Source organism: Salminus brasiliensis, chromosome 4 (assembly GCF_030463535.1).
Source record: "Salminus brasiliensis chromosome 4, fSalBra1.hap2, whole genome shotgun sequence".
Classification (NCBI taxonomy): Eukaryota; Metazoa; Chordata; class Actinopteri; order Characiformes; family Bryconidae; genus Salminus; species Salminus brasiliensis.
In genome coordinates this window covers 22232187-22253565 of record NC_132881.1, presented here as the reverse complement: position 1 = coordinate 22253565, position 21379 = coordinate 22232187, and the positions used below count along the sequence as shown (strand labels likewise).

Here is a 21379-nt window from a genome sequence, read left to right as displayed (position 1 = left end):
ATCCTAGTCTATACAAACTAGCTAGGGGTAATTTCTGAATAAATAGCGAAGCACTTTTGTAAGTCGCTCTGGATAAGATCTGCTAAATGCCTTAAATGTAAATAAAATACAAATTTTTCACTGCCAATTGTAAGAAGCTAATACCAATAGATCTACAGAACGCTGACCTCCAGTTCGGTGAAGATTCCAGAGGTTTTCTGAAGGATGGCATACATGCAGTGGGCCACCGTCACTGCATGTTTCCAGTTGTGGTACGGAACTCTTCTGTAATTCTTCCGCACCGACATAGTGAAGCGACACAGTTTCTCCAGCTCAAAACTACATGCATCCAAAAAAAAGAGCAGTTTACACACTTTAACAATTACATGATGCAACACATGATGTCAGAAAAACACAGATAGCTGCTAGAGTTTAGTCTATATTCGGTCATTTTTGAGAGCAACCAGACATCTGAATGACTTTCTTATCTAAAGCATGTAGCCACCACGGTTTATTTCAAGCCCCTCTTGCGTCATTTACACCTGCCACTAAAGCAGCTAAGAGGTCTTGAGATTTAAGAGGTGTTAGGCGTCATTCTCACCTGTTTTTTCCACACGAATTGTGAATCATGTATACAAAGACTGCGGGCCAGAGCTCCTCATAGGGGCTGATGTCAAAGTGGAACCTACGAAGACAAACAGAGAGTGAATGAGCTGCATGGCCTGGACAGCCAGAGTTTGATTTATTTATTTATTTATTTATTTTAGCATATTGGGAACCTTCAGTTTAAAATGAGATGGTTTAATACAAAAACAATGTTTGCAGCTCTGTAACAGCAGTACGCAGTGTGCCAGGGCTAAGACTGGAACATAATGTTGACAATATGTTGTGTTTATCACAAGTGATGATCAGAGCATGGTATATATGGTGTATTTTGATATTGTTTCACACATGTTGCTCACTGAAACATTCTGTTAAACGTAGCAGATGAGCATTTGAATGTGTATACTCAAACTCATAAGAGTTTCATAACGTTCTATTCCTCTTTAAAAGATTTTTTTTTATACAAAAATGGTTCTTGAAACTGCATCACTCAAAAGAACCCTTTGTAGCTCCCTTATTTATAAAGACGTTTAGTAAAGACGTTCTATGAAGATTTCAATTTGATGAAAAACTAAGTTAATCGTAGTTATATAGTACATAATAGTAGAGTTAATAGTAAGTACTGAATTACTAAAAAGATTTATTTTACATATTTAATGTAATTTTAGATTATTTCTTAACTTTCTCTATTTATTTGGAATTTAAAATAATAATAAAATAAAATAAATAATCATATTTTATAAAAAATATAAATATATATAAATATTTATCAAATCTAAATATATAAAAATAACTGCTTCTGTACAAGAACACAAGCATAAGCTTTTCCTATACATGTCTGCATATTGACATAACCTCTAAAATGGGTCAAATTAAGTTAACAAACCGAAATAGTCTTGCTTTGCAGCAACAGAACAATATCTAGTTTTTTGCCATGTGTTTGTCATTTGCTGCCATCAAAACAAACAGAAAAAAGTATGAGTGCATCACAGATTGTAAACTGAATTTAAAAAGTAGTTTCTTCTGTGACTAACAATGTGCAAATCATCCTACAATTAAATAGAAAACAGTAATTCTACTAGACTACAAAGCATTAATAAAAAATACTTTAAGGCATATCAAGAGTTATGACAATAACGATAACATGCGGTCATGCTGTCTGGCACTACTGCGTATACTCACAGCTCAATCTCTTTGTATATGGGGTCAGGAAGGGACAGCTGTGTGAGGGTCTTCCACTCCTCCGATGTGCAGATACTGTGATATGAAAGCTTCTCCATAGTCACCCTGTAGATGCACTCCGAATGTCTGATTCGGTGATACATCTATGTACCCACAGACAAGCACACATACACCATAAGCAAAGGTTCTGTACATGGGGGATTGAACAGCATACAAAATATTCTCCCTTTTTTTTTTTAATAAGCACCTAAATAGCTTTGGGCCTCCAGAATTGTTTAGACATTGAAACTGGCGTCTGACACAGAAGAAAACAAACATGAATCCAAATTTTCAAAACTGCACCTTATTGTGCCAAACCAAAGACACAATTCCAGCTTTGTTTTTGTGCTTCAAAACTGAACCACACCACTGGCCAACCTCTAAACACTAAACGCTTCATACACAAACACTCTGCTGTCGGCATGTGATGTGTGGTACAGTCCTGCTCGTCCTCTGACTGTGCATCTCTAAACATTGTTCAATTCTGAGCAGAGATTTCAGGTGTTCGACATACAGTCAGAAAGCTGTTAGCTTGACAACACTTTTGGGGTTTATGATAAAACTCTGTCCAGAACGGCTGTCCTGTTCCGTCTGCTATTAAGCACTCCTTATAATTCGGTGTGAACATGATTCTGTGGATTTGGACACTGCATGACAAACTCTCATTTATAAAAATGGAGAAACGTACAATGCATACCTAAAAGCTGTAGTTTTACAGCAGCAACCCATTTTAAAAGCTGAATCAGTAAAACACAGTAAAGAGCTCAAGGGCTCAACAGTGTCAGCCTTTCTGAGCCCATGTATCGAACCCACAACCAATAGCCAGGAGCTCTAACCGCTGAACCAACACTGCCCATTTCATATTTAAAGGGGTTTCTGTCTGTAGTTTCTAAGTAAATCCTTGTAGCATCATTGAAGAAGAACAGAAATACTATAAAAGCGAGAGCTCCCAAAGGCACTTCAGCAGGGCTATGCAGAGCGCTGGTTAACGCTGGGATGGGTTTCCACTCACATTTGCACAGTGTAAGGCCAGAGCACAGAAGACAGCGAACATCTTGAAGTTGTTCTCGTCCGTTTTAGTGAAGGCACTTCCGCTCAGCTTGTTCACCATCTGTACAACGCCTATGACGGTCCCTCGGCTGACAATGGGCATGCACAGGATGTTCCGTGTCGTGTAACCAGTGTAGAGGTCCACTTCTCTGTGGATGAAATGGAAGACAGACAAAAGGAAACTGAGTAGCTGGCTGGAACCTAAAGTTGTATGCTGTCAAATATTATGCAGGTCAAATATTATGCACTTTTAACAGGAAAACGCATGAATAGGAATAAGTCACATCACTCACATTATAAAGTTTTGTCATATAATGTGCAGTGAAGTTAAAAGGGGACATCACGTAATCAGTGCTTGTATAATATACAGGTGTGTATTTCAATTGCTTATCACACAAACTGTGGGTCAGTAGTAAGCTGACATGCAGGTTGCAAGGGTGCATTTTTTTGGGCACCTCTGAATACGGACTGCACACAGCAGAAAATAAAAACGAACTGCATCACAAGTTTATATCGATCCGTAGTCGTAAATAACAAGGCAAGACAACAGCGGAGAGAAAGATATGCAAACTCAAGGTGGAGTAAACGTTAGCTAGCTAGTGTAAATAGGCAAATCAGGATAAACTTGCAGAATAAAGCCTAAGAATTCATGTAGGTTAGAGGAAAGGAATAATGAAAATGGTGGAGGGTGGAGTTAAGCAGTGGCTTATCATCAGGTAAAGGAACAGGCACTCAAACCAGCCATTCTGAGCTGGGCCGTTTAGACAAGGTGCTCTTGGTGCTTGATCAAAGCAACACACATTTCCTTGAGACCACAGGGAGCCGTGTAAAGTGTAGAAATGCACAGTTCATATTAATGCACATATTGCGATTTCATAGATGCTTTTGTTTTCTATTAGTTTCTATCCTTGACTGTAAATATTGCAGTGCTAACGCAGCACATGGGGGTAGAGCAGAGCTTGGTGAACAATGCTTCTGTCCGTAGCCACGGTGACAGCAGTTTCCCATTTCTGCTGGAGAGCTGCAAGGGCGTCTCAAAGTTTACCTTTGTATTTATACCCTCTCTCTTGGTCAGGAGTGCCCTCCACAGCTGCAAAGTAACTTTAAATGGAGTGACACACTGTAGTTTTTTTTTTTATGATCGACAATATTTATCAAGGTATTCTGTTTTTCTTTGGTTTTGCAAACAAAATATATGCAATGCCCATCCAACTACGAAGTCCAGGTCCCAGTTTACTTTTGCAAAAATTAAGAATTTTTTGAGTACTGCTGCTATCACACCCTATGGTAAATAAAAGCATTTTAAAATATTTAGAATCCTCTATATCCTCTGAATTACAAAACAGGCATCAGAATAATGTTACACAAAAGTAAGTTGATTATTATAGCTTTAATACAAAGATAAATAAATAACAAGACAAGCTACTTCTAGCTAAGCTAAGCTAAGCTAAATCGTTTCAAATGAAATAAATCCTAAAACAATAAAGCTTCACAGGTTGGCATCACATCAGCTCTGCAAAGTGTTTATGATTTACAGATTCTTTATAATTTGTCTTTTTTATGATAATGAAAGTCAAAGAATTTGCCCAGTGTTCTAGATGTACGGATAAACCCCACACTAAGCATGTGTTCTAATAGCATTTTTCTAGCTCATCACAACGTCTTAGATACCTCGCAGCACATAAGCATGAAATCTGTAGAATGTTGATCATTTAGTGACATTGTTCCTTCAACACCTAGAACAAACACATTGACTAAACAGAGCTTTGAACGCCTTGGATCATTTACCATTTCATGGCAATTGGCAGAAGCTCTTATCCAGAGCTTCCAACTTACAATTTACTCATGTAACAAATGGTAAGTGGACGCTGATAGAAATGTTTAAAGTAACATTGACGGTTCAGTACATTTTCAAACTGGTGTTACCTGTTGAACCGTGGGTCTGCATAGGCATCTGGAATATTCAACACCTCTCCTGTTCGCGCCACCTGACCAGCGATGCCTTTCTCTATAGAAAACCTGTGGCAAAACACATTAGAGTCAATTTAAATCGCTCCATTTTATTGCAATCAAAAGCAAACCTTGTACTGTACTGTTACTCTCCGTTTCTACATTTTTACACTACTGGAAAACAACAGCTAGAACATTTTATGAGGAGTGGTCCAATAGAAATTGAGAACATGATAGTGAAATTAGAACGGAGAAAACTGTAGAAAGCTTTTCACAACAGATATTCAATAGAATCTCTCATTGCACTTAAGCTTCCGGCATGCCAGAGCAGTGAACTGTACTCAGGTCTGACTGCACTGAATGAGGCTGGTGTCCGGGCCAAGCTAGGACACTGTGCTGTGGCAGTGACCGGTCAGCGCCCTGTTAAAGCGACTACGTCCCTGAGGAGAAAGAAGCGGAGGCGGAGGTGGAGGAGGGCTATCCTTATCTCATTACTCATTACATGCACTCAACACTGTCACATGCATGTTGATGCCACATTGCTAAGGGCTTAGCGCCTCGGTAGGCCAGAAAAGAGCCTGCTAACCGCAGTGTAAGCAAGCAGGGTGAGAAAACACAGCCAGTAACTGCCTGGAGAGCCTTCTGTTTAAAGAATATCGAATACACTGCAAGCCAAATGGTCTTGGACACCTAGGTCTTCAAAGTATTTATACCAAATGAGCATATACCCTTTGTTTATTTACAATAATTTAGCATATTGAAGAGGTTTTATTTTTAGAAAACAAGATCACTTGAAAATATCTGCGACAATAAGAAAAAAATTTAATTAAAAATGAACTCATTTCATTTGGTCTCTTTTTGAACTGGTGAAAACGTGACTAAAATGTTTTTCTTATAATAAAAAAAAAACAAAAAACAAGTGACTACTGGTTCACAGTATATACGATTGAAACCAATATATATAAACTATCAGCTATCCACATTATTTAGCAACGCTCACTTCCAAGAGTTGGTTTCTTCTGTCTTTGTGTTAGGTTTGTGGACCTTTAGTATCAAGTGGTTTATGGTTGTATCATATTCTAACTAAATGCAGTCTGCAGAATGAAGTAGGCTACTGCTGTGGAGACTGACCATAAATTAACTACCAATGCTAAGCCATTCCAACAGGCTACTGAACATTATTCAGAGCTACTCAGAGCATAGCTAACTAGCTTTCAACAACACAACAACATCAGTGTTGTGGGGCAGCAAATAACTTATATCCACCCCCTTTCAAAGAAGAGGACCTATGTCTATGATTGAAGGAGCTAAATTGAAAACATCCCTTCGACTGCTTTTAACATTTTGTGGGGGTCCAGTAAAGCGAATGGATCAGAGCTAACCTAGCACACGAGACATCTGCTTCACGAGAGTTTCCTAACCAAGCCGTTTCTCTGGGTAAGGATATTCTGGTGTGGGTTTCTCCGCAACACAAAAGGGTAAAAGCAGAAGTATGGAAAGATGTGGAAATAATGTCAATCTTCAATCTATGTGTTGTGTTCAAGCGAAATTCACCCTCTAAACGAGCATTTTACAGTATTTATTCTGCATGTTTATAATTGCTGTGGTTGTCTATATCAGTAGATCCACTGTTGCACCAAAAGTAACAGAAAATAAACAAAGATGGCACCCCCCAGTGAATAACTGTTGCTGTACATACATTTTAGTTTATTTGTTAATATTGTTATAAGTGTTTTTGTGTGATTCTGTTCTCCTTAAAATATACTGTGGTTAGTATTTAAATACTGAAATTAGTTTGAAAATATGAAAAAATTAGGCTTCTACTGCAAACTTTCCTATGCTGTGAGGAGCAACGTATACACAGTATATATTGCTAAACAGAAAAGGGTGGAATGATACATATTCATACCAAACTGTCTAATAAAAAACAAATGTCTGTGCACCGCTACACCTGTACTAAACAGACAACATTCTGGATTCACACCTGATTTCTTTGGTTTTCCTAAAGACTGGTTTCCCTTCATTCTCCTCCCCGATATCAAACAGGTCGGAGTACAGTTCTTTGTTATTGTGATCGACCTGGAAGAGGGCGCATCGGTCTGCATTCACCAGGTTTTTTGCATATATCTGTAACACAAGAGAGCACCTATGTCTGTTAACAAGTCTGCTGTTTGACAATTTAGCATAATCAAGCACACATCAACAGTACTCTTATAAATCGAGAGTAAAAAAATGGTTAAGATGTGATCAAAGTCAAAAAGGTTCACAGTGGTGGTGATAGAACCTAAACATCCAAGTGTGTACTGTCTCTAAAAGACCCCATTACATGAAATGGTTATGCCTACATGGCCTGAGACTGGAGACACTGTTCATGACATTTTAAAAAAGGTTTAGGCATTTTTTAACCACCATTAACACTATATATAATACACAACCTAAGAAAACTAATCGGTGCTGTTCAATAAAAAACATTCTCCATTTTTGTCCGTTTTCAATTTTTGCCATAGTTTAAACCCTGTAGCTGCTTTGTGTACAAACACTGTGTAAATAATTCTGGGCAAATGGACCAATAGAAATGCTTTAAATTACTCTTATTTTACATTTTACATTCAGAGATAAGACCATGTTGGCTTTCTCCTGTAAAGTCTCTATTTTGCAGATACATGTTCTTCATTGGACAACACTGGGCAAAGCGTATGTACACTGGATGTTTTGAATAGCAAATAAAAAGAGCTATATTTGCATCATAAACGTCCTTGATTTTGACCACTACCGCTATAAAAACGCAGACTCAGTAAATTTCGTTACAATAATCCATTTCACACCAAAACACTCTAAATAACCTGTTATGCCTCAACCACTGAGTTATTAGAAATTGTATAACCAACACCTATCGAATATCACAATTCAAGTCAACACAATCTGAGGCATTTCTATCCATTACAAATATGTGCAGTATTTGTTTTAACACGTGAGAAAGGATCTTTAAAAGTCACATGGGAACTATTTCTGCTCTCTGTCTTTGTGCTTTGGCATGTTTGTATATGGAAGAGGAACGAGTAGGGGGGGATATCTTCTCTTTCTTTATTATGGAGACTTGTAGCCATTAAGCCAGGCCTGTGTCTGAGGCTCTTTACTTATCTGTAGGGTTGTGGAGGTGGGAAGCGTATGGCAGATGCTTTTCTAAAGGAAGAGTTAAGAGTATTCTTCCTTTGAGTGTTTTAGCATAACGCACGGTTGGGAAGAGGCTGCGACTGATAGAATTTCAGCCGTTGCCTGCTCCGGCTCCTGAAGGAGTGTGAGCTGTGTATGAGACGGGGCCGCGTCTGTCCCCTCGCTGACCTGCCAGCATCACTTCCTGTGCTGCTTGCCTCAGCAGGAAGAGAGACAGACAGACAGGAGGGGATCTGTGATCTGATACTTTGTATGTGTGTGTGTCTATCTATTGGTTTTTGTATGTTTCCAAGACAAGAATGTCCTGATTCTGTAGGAGAACCAGACAGAGTAGGTTAAAAGGTCCAACATCGGGGCCATGAAAATAATTATCACATTATAAGCATACAATGCTGTGCTTTTTAGTTTTAGACATACACCACACTTGTTTATTACAGCAGTATCACCATGATCCTGCCATCTACTTTGAGAACTCACTGGTCACTCCATCTATAGAAGCATTGGTAGAGTTAAAGATGACCAAATATCTTTCTAAACTTATGTTGCAAATCGGTCATGCAGATTTCTCCTGTACAACATACAGAGAATTCAACCCTTCCTCTTTAGAGAGGCCACTCAGGTGCTTGTTCAGTCTTTTGTCTTTTCAAGACTTGCCTACTGCAACTCCCTTTCGGCTGGTCTCGATTGATCCAGAATGCAATGGCATGGGTCATCTTCAATTTTTCTAAGCTCAGCCATGTAACTCCTCTGATGCATTCTCTTCACTGGCTTCCTGTACCTGCTCCAAACATCAGATTCAAAACTCTGACGTTGGCCTACAAAGCCAAGAATGGACAAGCCCCTCCATACTTGATGGCAATGTTCAAAACCTGATCTCTACCAAGAGCCCTTGGAGGTTAAAGTACAGCTCGACTTTACCCACCATACTTTAAGATGCATGGAAGACAAGCAACCAGACTTTTTTTTTTAGTGGAACAATTTTCCTCTGGGTTTGTGAACGGCAGAATTGCTTGCTATCTTCAGACGCAGACTAAAGGAGTACTTGGGTGTAGTGTAGTGTTGAGTACTGCATGTCTGTTTTGTATTTGGCAACATCTAGGTTAAGGTATTTTTTGGATCCAAGCCAATACAAAATACTTAAGGACATATTATGGGAGGAAAGTGAAGCGTTTAAAGTTAAAATAACTTTAATGTAAATGTATGTAAACATATAAGTCTAAACAATTTTAAATACATATAAATGTAAAATATAAATAAATAAAAATAAATACATTTAAAATTATAAATATAATATATAATTATATATAAATATTGCATAATTTATAAAAACAGTCTTTAAAATGTTAATCGTACTAATAGACGTGTCCTCCTTTTGCTTTACAGAGAGTGCAAACTTAACAACTGACTGATAAGTAGATCAGAAAAGTTGTAAAAACTTGAAGGCATTAACAAGTAAGCAAATATGTACTTATATTTACATAATTATAAAAACAGCACAGAATCTAGAATATTTATTACTGTTTTTTTTAATTAACTACTAACTTTATTTTAAACTTTTACTCCACTTTCTGTTAAGGTCAAAAAAAAATATATATAATATATATATATATATATATATATAATAGTATAATAATATATAATATTTATTTATATAAATAATTAGTAAAAATAAGTAGTCACTCGCATTTGGACATGTGACATGTGAAAAAAGAATAAAGACCAAGAAGCTACAAAAGGACAACAGCAACAGAAGGAGAGGATGAGGAAGCGAGAGAGAGGGACAGTGGAAGATAGAGAGGGTGTAAAATATAGAGATGGAGAAGAGAGTGTGTAAGAGTAAAAGAGTAAGAGACCATGTGCACATGGACGGACCAAAAAAAAAAAAAAAAAAAAAAAAGAAAGCCCAAGGGGAATGGGCATGAGCAGCTTCTAGTGGGGTTATCACAGAACATAGTGAAAAACAAATGAGAAGAGTTCTTTCATTGCACATATTTCTTCACCAGTGATGGTGACACAGATGAGCGACAAAAGAACAGCATGTTTCTCCTCATGACCAGGCATGTGACCCTGCTCAGAAAAAGCCAAACATACTCACCATAATATGTTCAAGTAGAGAATCTATTGCCACAATGTTGTCGAAGTATGTTCTGTGGACAAAAAACAGGAAAAGCAGCCAATTTACATGCATAATTTGCTACCTCCGGTCTTTTTTGTTAAATAAGCAGTACATTATAGAAAATCCATTTATATTTTGCTCATACAACTATATAAAGAATAAAGAATAAAGGCTTTGCCATCAATGGATGTACATGCTCCAATGTAGTCACTTACTTTGACACATCTAGAAGGAAGTCGTTGAGCTCTGTCTGCTTGGCTAGACCTCTGCAGACCTGCAAAAAAAAACAAGGCTGGATATTAATCTCCCCTTCATTACAGCCCAAATATGTCAGTTCATATGTCTTCAACTAATCCAAAGGGCCAGATGCAGTCTTACACAGAGAGGTACTAATGCTGTACAAACTGAATCTCAGTATGGTAATGCTGATCTGCTGATTATTAAGACTTTTGTAAAGGCATCAGAAGTATGTGGTTTTCTATTGACAGTCTTCAGGACAGAGTCAATTGGATTTTGTTGCAGCTATTTCAGTGGACAAATGAATAACAATTCTCTCAACTTTTTCATCATCACCATTCAGAGGTGGACTTGCTTTTGCTTTGACCCACTGTCTTGCTGCGTAACCCAACTGAACTTGAGCTTTAAACTAGAGCTATCCAGAATGATGCCAATACACTCTTGTGTATTGTGTGAAAGCAGGATGCAGGAGAACATCAATTATGGAAAGGCACAAAAGAATGCTCCCACTCCACCACTAACACCACCATGTTTGACTGTTGGTATGATGTTCTTATTGTGAAATGATGCGTTACCTTAATTCATCAGTCTATAGAATATTATTCCAAAAGTCTTTGGTGGAGAAAAATAGCATTCTGAGGATTTGCAAGACAAACAAAACTTGTAACTCAGAGGAACATAAAGACTCCTCTCTCCTAATAGTGGTATCACAAATGCTGAGCTTCTCTGAGGTGAGCAATTGCCTGCAGTTCCTTTGTCTGGTGACTCTCTGGATGAGTCGTCACTGCAATTGTAAAGGAATTTTGGTAGACCAGCCACTTCTGGGAAGATTGACTACTGTCCCAAAATTTGCAAATAGTTTGGACTCTCAGTGTGGTTTGTTGAAATCCTGGAACTTTAGACATGGCTTTACAAGCCTTTGCAGACTGATGTATTTCAATAACTTTCTTTCTCATCTCATTCTGAAGTTCTTTTAGCATACTGTGATGGTTGCTGAGACATTTAAGCCTTCCTCACACTGTCTGTTTAAGTGATGTTCAGTATTTACAGGAATTTCAGTATTCAAAGCAAAAAAAAAAATGACCTGATCACACCCAGTGTGTAGTTTAACAGCTTCATTTTAAAGTTTTTTCAATCTTGTGATCAGGTCATTTTGTTTTCTCTAGCAGTTACAAAAGTTCTGGAAGGTTCCTGAGCCCACACTGAAAAGAAAGGCACACCAGGCCCTGTGACCACACAAAGTGCTGTCACAGGCTGCTGGCAACTGCTCCTGTGCAAACATGGTTGCAGCATCATAATTACCTCCCTAAGGTGCATGTGTGCGTTGAATATATGGTCTGGTTGCTTACACTGGGGCTCCGAGACACCCCAGTCCATGTACACTGTGGATTTCACACTTTAAAGTGTGTGTGCACAACCAGAAAAAACACAGCCTGCTTCACGCAAGAGGAGGAGCATTCTTGGTGACCCTTCAGAAAGTTCACCTGCAGTGACGTAGAAGTTACAAAACGCTGATTGCACTCACCTGCACTTGGTGAATAGCTACAGACGCCCATGCCAAATTTGCTGTGGCAACCTCAGGGGAAAAAACAAAAAACAACATTCCCTTAGACAAAAGAAATTCCAGAAGTTCAGAAGTTAAGACTTCCTATTTATTGTTTTGTGATGTTTTTTCCTAAAGCAAACTAGGTTACACATCCTCTTCACAAAAACTCCAGTTTCATCCCTTTTCACTAATCTTAGATCATAATTTCTAATTATTTGCTGAATTTAACATAGAGGTAGAAAAAATAAATAGGACATATTTAAATGTGCCATAATCTTTGTACATGCCACATGTTATTTTATTAATTTATTGATTTTGATCAATCATTTTAATTGTGCATTGCAAAGTGCAGACAGGTTTTCTCTGTAAAGGTTGTGTAAACTTATTTTAACTTGTCCTTCAAACATTTGCATTAAACTGTATCAGTCAAAAGTGTGGACACTCCTCTAAGTGTTGTCATCGTTTAGACCATTTTCTAAATTGTGTTAATATTTATACACAACAATAGTGGTAGGAATAGTTAGGACCCACACACTAGCCTGGTGTTTTGACTGGTACTGTATCAGCTACTTTATGTTCAAACAATAAAGCAAAGCTAGTGCTTTTCTGATCACTGATGGGTTTCTGAATCACACTGGCTTTTTGGCTGAACTATTATCCTATCAAACTATTATGAATGGTATCAGTGTTTCTTATACACTAAATGGCAAAAGGTTTGTAGACACCTACTCTTCTGAAATCAATGGTAATAACAGAGAGTTTGTTCCCCTTTTACTGCAGTAACAGCCTCTGCGTCTCGGGGAAGGCTTTAGACTAACTGTTTGAGCATTGCTGTGTGGATTTAATTGCATTCAGCCGCAAGAGCATTAGCGAGGTCAGTTCTGAATCACAAGCGCCACTCCAACTCATCCCGAAACTATTGGATGAGGCCTCATCACTCCAGAAAACTCTGTTCCACTGCTCTGCAGCCCAAAGCTGGGCCGGGGGGAGGTTTATACCTCTTTAACTGATGTTTATCATTAAGCACGTTGATCTTAGGCTCATGTTTAGCTGCTCTAGAGTTTTATTGGCAGTGGTCTTGATGGAGATTATACAGCTGTGTGTGAATGCCTGTATCAGCAATGCATGCAACTTAAAGTAGCTGAATTAACTAATTAGTAATGGTGTCTGAATACTTTTGGACATGCAGGGTATGTTTAATGGTAGTATCTGATAAAGTTGCCAAGATGAGCCCTCACTGAGCTTCCATTGAGCAATTTCAGGCAGAATCAGACAGAAGCACGGTAGTCTACCTCCTGGTGGCTGAGGTTAAAAGGCTCTCTGCCCAGGTGGCGGTGCAGCTCCAGCACGGCGATGAGGTCACCGATAGCGGTGAGGATGGGGAGACACAGAACAGAGTGAACACGAATCCCTGAGTCCTGCCCTGTGCCATGGGGGAACCGCTCATCCTGCACAATTACACACATATACACACACACAGAGCTACTTAAAGCAACTTTGTGGTGATCTGTTTTTTGCTTGCTCCTAGACCCCTTTTACAGTCAGGAAGTGGAGTTCCCACTTGAACCACCACTGTTCAAATTACTTTACACATGCATTCCTGGACAAGCTGAGAGGTACAGAATGCTCACTGAAAGTGAAGGAAATACGTGCACTGACAAGGTAGAGTAATATTACAGGATTCTACATGAATAAGTCTGGTTTCATGCAATGTTATGCAGTTCTCACAGGTGTTGTCCTGCCCGCAGAGTTACATAACTATAACAAATTGGTGAAGCAACATAATGACTTTAAAGCTGTTTGCTAAAAATGCTTCATAAATGCTGCAGTGTTTCCTCATTCCAGCCCTGAAATACTGCAAAACCTTTGTATCTGCTGGCTCCAGTCTCCTATAGTTGATACAGATGTATAAGGGGTAAGTGCAAATAAACAATGATTTCTTTCCCCACATATCTGAAGTTTGTCTGGAGTGACTGCAATAACTAAAATACAATCTATTGTCTGGCATCTGTATCAATTATGTCAACACTTCCTTGTGTGTTAAAATGTGCTTTATTAAAAATGTAAATATTTATCGGTCAAATAAAAAGATAGGGAAGATGTATTTAGTACTATGATACATGAATTATGTACACACTGTGCTTCATACAGTATTTATTATTATTAAAAATGAACTTAATCAGAATAGGCCTATTCCACAAGGTAAAAAATGAATTTGAAAACCTCAAGAGCTCATTTGATTGATTTTCACACTAACACAAAGTGCTCCTTCCAATCAGGGCAACAAGTACTAATAGAGGGTATGCACGTGACATCAGAGGTGGTGGGAGCCACTGCGGCAAAGCCCACTGAGTGGCAAAAAGAGACTGGCTGCGTTAGCGTGCAGGGAGAATTCAGCAGGAATTAAAATAAATAAATAAAATAAAAATAACAATAATAATAATAACAACAACAACATAAAAAATAATTGTTATATATTTTTTATATATAAAATAAATGGATTATCATTTGTAGAAGAGTTTTCATAATAGTTGGAGGTTGTTATAATGGTGCAGAGGTTGTGTTTATTTTTTTACTCTTCAGAAAAAATAAAAATATTTCATTTGGCCAGTAGCAACCAAACATTTTCATACAGGTGTATATACAAATACAAATATCAAACTTTAGACAATTTTAGATAAACTTTAGATACATTTTGAACCAGAGAAAATTAATATATTAAATATTTAAGAACAAAGCAGCCAAGGCATGTTTGGTGTCCAAGTTTCGGTACTACAATTCTTTACAGTAAAATTTTTACTATTACCTTTAATTAATTTAAAGTTCTGTTGCTACAGGCCCAAAATGTCTGAAACTATGCACTTTAGCTATACCACATATAAAAACACTAGTGCAAGTCTGTTTGAGGCAGGTGCGTGATCATCTAGGCATTCAGTTTCTGTAATACACAAGTAATCGACATGGCACGCAGAAACTTACCCCCATGATGTCTTCTACGAGTAGTGTCTTGCGCGTCTTGGCGACATGAGCAGCTATGGTGGTCCCAAACGCAATGGGACCGGAGGGGATGAGCCCAGGAAGCCCCTCCTTTGCCCCCGTCGGCGTGAACAAACAGAGGCTCTGAGAAAAAAAAATATATATATATATATAAATAAAATATGTGAGGTCAGCATGCCGTTTATACCACTTACTCCCGCCAGCAAGTTCTACTACAGTAACACGATTATTCATATCACTCAGCGCCGCTCCAGCTGAAGTCCTCCACAGAAGAATATAAGTACATAATGAGGATGCAGCGACTCTGTGGCAGACTAAAATCTTGACAAATCCATGAGTTTGCGTAAACCTGATGCTCCTCCAGATTAGAGAAGAGCAGGGAAGAGAGTGGCCTATTCATTCCTGTTTTCTACCCGTTCAAAATACCATCAAAGCGCTTAAACTCGAGCAGATTTAATAAGTAGGGCGCATGATGATATAAAGCGTTTGGTTTGATGTTATGGAAATTCCTCACAGTTTTGGAGAAAGCAAGACCTCAAAGTAACAAGGATTCAATCCAGAAAGCCATGCATCAGTGCTGATTTTTTTTAAAACTCCTGAGACGCACCCCATTTACAGAACTTATAGACATACAAAGGCTGTGAAAAAAGGCCGTTTTATTTCATTTTGTAAAACATCATCGCAGCACAACCTCAATAAAAATCATTTTGTAGGTTCTCCAGTATTCTTGATGACTGCCTAACACCACTTAATAGGTAGTTATACAGGTTATACAATACAATACTTTCCATGATACACAATATCATGATATACGATCACAGACAAAATTCATCAGCAGCAACGGAATCTGAAAAACTGCAATTACTAAATAATTATACATAAATAAATAAATACTTAAATACTAAGAAACAATGTGCTGCACTTCATCCAATGAAACCAGACTAATTGATCTAGTAGATCACAGTTGTTTAAGCACTGACTATATCAACGATATGCTTAGAAAATATGATATCTTCATATTGCCCACCCCTAGTTGGATGTGTCTTCTCCATACATTTTCAACACAGTCCTACAAGTTGCATGTGGTGCATTGTCTATGACCTTTATTCACATATAAACCTTGCATCTCTTCCAATGGAAATCAATAAAAAAAATATTTTATTACATTTATTATATTTTATTAAGTAATTGGTCCATTCATGATAAAAGTCTAAAACAATGAAACATAAACCTGCAAGATACAGCAAATATGGAGACACTAAAATACTGAAATAGTAATATTATTAATAATAATAATAATAATACTAGTGATGTTCAATTTATAAAACTTTTAAAACAACCATGTGAAACATGTGTACAATCTACATTCATATTTATGGCATTCGGCTGAGGCTTGTGATCCACAAAGACTTACATTTGAATCATGTTATGCTGGGAGGCTTGCCTGGCCATGGAGTCAAACCCTAATCTCCCATGGGGAAAGTGGTGTTGTTACCCACTACATAACACCAACCACTACCAACCAAAACTGCCCCAATGTGATAAACAGCACTTAAAGCTTTTATCGTTGAGAGAGATCAGTGCTGTGGGTCTGAAAGGATTTGGAGCTTATCATTCCCTTACTTAGAAAAAGTGAAAAACAGAAAAAAAGAACATTTGATCAAAATCAAACTGCAGATATTTCCGGTGTTCTGAGAACCAGGGACAAACCACATCATTACTGAATGTATTTGAGATGACTTGGGTGGAAAATATCAGAACTGTAAATGTACTTCTGAACTTTGATCTCCCTGCAGAAGAAAAAGTCTGAAAATCTGAAAGTGAAGGCCTATTCACAGAGAATCTGATAAGTAAAAAGAAGGGTGGTCTCTCACTCTGCACAGTACTGTACGTTAGCACACAACAGAATTTATAACAGGATACTAAAAGTAAACTGGCAAACAGAGGTGAAAGGCCAGCTATTGATTCCTATTGATCATAGCAAAATAAATCAATAAAACTTATAAACAAAAAAAATAGGTCTACTTACATTGTTGCATTCTCCAAGGAAGTAAAGTGCAAAACCATCAGCTTTTGTGGCTGTGGGGAAAAAAAAACAAAACATCTAAATCAGTCTGTTTTAATGAACTGGCTGCTCTAAGCGTCTAAGGAGGACACTGGTTCTTTTTGCAAGCAGGCCCAGCACAGGTATTCTACCATGCTCATTTTTATCCAATCTGCTCAGAGGTGGTGTGGTTAAAACTTTTTGTTGTATTTTTGATACTCAGATTTTATGGATATGATGGTGTGTTGTTGACGGTGCAGTTCCGACAGTTGTCAACTATAACAGTTGTTCTAAAATTTGATTAAAAATTAAAATGCAATATGTCGTCTTGCTTAGAGTATCGCAACATATCAAACTGCAACCCCTGCATTATGATCCGTATTCGCCAGGTTCTTGCCAATACTACTGCTAACCCACTGCTAACTGATGTCTGCTGCTCGAGTAAGAAGCAATGATGCTGCTGCTTTTGAAACTCACTTTTGAGTACCATGAGAGAGAGGAGGTCAAATCAGGGGACTGGTCTGACCAATGGTAATGGGTTTACGGACACAGTTGTCCACAGTTGTTTGTGTGGGAGTGGTTTGGAGTGTTCGCACCGAGTGGCGTTTCGATGTGTGTATCTGCTTGCACGTGTGTATGAATATCTGCAAGTGGTGACATCTGTGTGTAGGTCTGTGTGTGTGTGTGTGTGTGTGTGTGTGTGTGTGTGTGTGTGTGTGTGTGTGTGTAGGGGGCAGGGCCGCTTCCCTGAGCTCTGCAGTGCTGCAGTGTGCTGACGAGGCGTGGGTGGATGAGATGTGACAGCCTGTGCACTGCTCACCCAGAGCGCGAGAAAGAGAGAGCGTGAGAGCGAGCGAGAGAGAGCAAGAGAGAGAGAGAGAGAGAGAGAAAGATGAGAAACACGCGTTGGGGCAGAGCCTGCTAACCTGGGTCAACCGCACCACCACCCAGCACTCTCTCTCTCTTGTGCTGCATCATTAACCCATACACCCGATGGACTGCTGCTCCAGGAGAACGCACTATGGCCTAATGGAGACATATTGCAGAGGCAATTTGGCTCTTTAGCTTTGAGAACAAACCACAGCCAAGCCAGGCCAATCCACAGCGCTGAACACAACACTGCTGATATGTAAACTGCCTGTCAAAAGTCTTAGCACACCTCTTCAATTAGCGTTAGCAGGTTACGTTAGTAGGGCTGTGTATTGGCAAGAACCTGGTGTTCCAATACGCATCACGATACAGGTGTTTAGTATATTCCCATATATTGCAATACTGTAAGCAATGTGATATACTGAGCTTTTTAAAAATGTAATTCTAGGAAAAACACACCATCATTCATAAAACCTGAGTAAATAAAGAACAGCAGGACCTGAAGACAGAGACAAATCTTTGCATGTAAGTTATTAAAGCAGCATTATGCAGAAATGGGGATTTCTTGCTCCTGGACTCCCCCCTACAGTCGAGTGGAGTTTGCACTTTCCACCAGCCCTAAAGGACACACCTTCAACACAGAACGGCCACTGAAAGTAAAAGGAGCATGTGAACTGAGGCGGTAGATTAACATTACAGGATTTTACACTAAGGCTACTAGGTTTATGCTGGAGTTACGCTGTTCTCCTGAGCTCCGCCCAGTCCACTTAACCAAACTAGCAGCTAGCAGCAGGCCTGGAGTAGCAATGATGGAGAAGCTATTCTAAATTAACACTCATGAGAAATTAGTAACACTGCTTCATATTTGTGTAAAATCCTGTTATTTTAAAGAATACATATATTACATGCATACTGTCTATGCATGAGAATTATTAGTCTTTTTGTTTTATGATATTATAGTGGAAATAATTTGTTACACACAGACACCATCAACCATAACATCAAAACCACCTGTCTAATATTATGTAGGTCCAAACACAGGTCTGAGTCCACAAGACATAACCAGCAGTAATGTTTTCAGCAGTTCTACAGAAGCTCTCCTGTATGACCAGACAGGCTAGCCCATTGATGTCCCCATGTACATCAATGGGACCCAGGACCCTGTTGCTGGTATACCGGTTGTCCTTCCTTGGACCACTTTTGATAAGTACTAACCACTACATAACAGGAACACCCAACAAGACCTGCTTGATGTTTTGGAAAAGTTCTGACCCAGGGTCTAGGCATTACAATTTTGGTCTTTGTCAAAGTGGCATGCATATTTCAACTTACATCTCATTTAAAATCTCTGCATCTACTTTGCATATCAGAATATAATTTAAAAACCTAAAAAACAACAACAACAACAACAACAACAACTGGGAGATACTTTGCAATATCTATTGCTTTTAAAAAAACCTATTCACCTGAAGTGTGTGTGTGTATGTTTAGGTCAGAGGGGGCCTGACCTGTTTTGATGATGTTGCACAACTCGTACAGCAGGAGTTTGTTGTCTCCGCCCGTGTCCAGCCGCTGCTCCATGTAGCTGTTGAGCTCATAAACCACGCCCTGCATGTTAGTGTCCTGGTACTGCTGGACACAAGAGATACACACCATGCAACTAGCCGTCCAACACATACACACAAACCACTTACACTGCTCAAATGTGGCACCCGATCTGAATTCGGACGAGAGTGGCAAATGCCATACAAAACACACCCAAAATAACGGACAAACACTTCTTCCTTATGGTAATTTACAGTAATACACAGCAGATTGTAGTATACTGTGAGATTCCGGACAGTTTAATTATACCACCGCTTGCTTATTCATAGGAATAATTAGCTTTTGAAACAATGAGGACACAAAAAGAAAAGCAGTTCCACTACATTGTGCCAGCAGTCATCATGAGTAACGTGGAGGGATGTCTCTTAGCCAATCCTGTTGCAGGGTCAGAACTAACTGAACTTTACAGTATGTTGGTATCCCACATCAATAGTATTTAGTTATTTTGTCATGCATATTTGAACTCTTCATGCTCATCCCATCTTCCCTCAATAGATGCAGAAATCCCCTTCCATTCATCTCGCAGTGCCTTTGATGGTGCAGGCCTGTACAGGGGTTATGTAACAGTAAGGCCAGGGCTTTCAGTCCCCAGTGTGCAGGGTCAGCTTGGCTAGCACAGTGTTGACGTATGGGGGATGCAATGGGGACAAATGCTACCCCATGACCTGTACGCATCCAATACTGCACACTAACATTTGATATCAAGTTTGATAGAGTTGAGGTCAGGGCTCTGTGTGGGCCAGTCAGGTTTTTCCACACCTGACTTACTCAGCCATGCCTTTAAAAACCTGGCTTACAGCATGTCCAAAATGTCTTGGTAGGCTGAAGCATTAGGATTTCCATTCATTGGTAACTAAAAGGTCTAGGGCTCCTAGGACTCCTGAAAAACAACCCCACAGCATTATCCCTCCTCCACCAAAAGCAGGTAACGTTGTCCAGGTAAATGTGTCACTCAACAGAACATCCCATGGTGGTGTGCTTTACACCACCTAATTCGACGCTTGGCAGTTGCTTAGTTGCTGTGGCACACTGGAATTCAGTGAGATCTTTAGAACCACCCATTATTTTACTAATGTACAAAAGCAGACTGGATAATGCTGCAGGTGCTTACATTTTATACACCTGTGGCAATGAGACCAGGAGAAACACCTAAATTCAATAATTAACAGGTGTATCCCAACACTTTGTCCATATAGTACAGGTCATATAGTTACTAATGTAAATAAAGTACACATTCTCAATATAACAAGTGTTTACTAATGAACTGGAGTGGACATATACAATCAGTCTCCCCATTTCTTTCAGTCCCAACTCGTCTTCATTCCTCTCGCTATCCTGTCCCCTGAACCTTGCCCTCACAGTTGAGGATGTGTTAGGGGTAAATCAGGACAAAAGCTATATTAGCATCAAAAACAGGAGCACTAGCAGAGTTCTATTAAGGGGCACAATATAGCAGGAATCACCTGGAATCAGTCACACACATAGACTTTCACCAGCCCAGGGTCAACTTCTACAACACCGGCAATCACAGCAAAAATGACGTTCAAAAACGATGCCTCACTTACCCTGCTGACTTCTTTAGTTGAGGGGTCATCTGTGTGAAGACAAAACAAAGGTCTAAATGACTCTAAATTCCATACAATTTACTGTTCAGTCAGCAGGCCTTTTCTCAGCCTTGTATTTAGTTTCCTACTTCATCAGCACAGTGAGGGAGAGCACCTAAATGACGACTCAGGAGGAGAACACTTCTCTAATGGGAAGAAGCTAGGTCCGAGCACAAGGACCCACACAACTCAGAGGTAATATGATTTAGTGTACATTACAGCCTGCCACGGCAGACGTGACTGTGTAAACTTTATATGTCTGCAAAAAGTCTATAAAGTATATTTTTATACCAGTTTACAGGTCATCTGTAAATAAACTGGTTATCAAAAAGAACAGCTTAGTCATTTTACTAATATTATTATTATTATTAATATTATCATCA

The 21379-nt window shown here is 38.9% G+C and overlaps 1 protein-coding gene across 3 annotated transcripts in view; it reads right to left on the bottom strand.

The window, feature by feature from the left end:
- Positions 1 to 21379, bottom strand: part of pde10a (phosphodiesterase 10A) — a 115239-nt gene that overhangs the window by 8241 nt on the left and 85619 nt on the right. For 2 of the 3 annotated variants that reach the window (XM_072677617.1, XM_072677620.1), the window contains exons 3-16: positions 20958 to 20986; positions 19296 to 19419; positions 16903 to 16952; positions 14856 to 14996; positions 13169 to 13324; positions 11856 to 11906; positions 10309 to 10367; positions 10073 to 10124; positions 6788 to 6930; positions 4780 to 4872; positions 2816 to 3002; positions 1765 to 1907; positions 581 to 664; positions 168 to 318 (exon numbers count right to left, since the gene is read on the bottom strand). In XM_072677617.1, coding sequence (XP_072533718.1) covers positions 168 to 318; positions 581 to 664; positions 1765 to 1907; positions 2816 to 3002; positions 4780 to 4872; positions 6788 to 6930; positions 10073 to 10124; positions 10309 to 10367; positions 11856 to 11906; positions 13169 to 13324; positions 14856 to 14996; positions 16903 to 16952; positions 19296 to 19419; positions 20958 to 20986 — 1463 coding nt within the window. The remainder of the gene's footprint in view (positions 1 to 167; positions 319 to 580; positions 665 to 1764; positions 1908 to 2815; positions 3003 to 4779; positions 4873 to 6787; positions 6931 to 10072; positions 10125 to 10308; positions 10368 to 11855; positions 11907 to 13168; positions 13325 to 14855; positions 14997 to 16902; positions 16953 to 19295; positions 19420 to 20957; positions 20987 to 21379) is intronic. The other variant, XM_072677619.1, reaches the window with a different exon arrangement.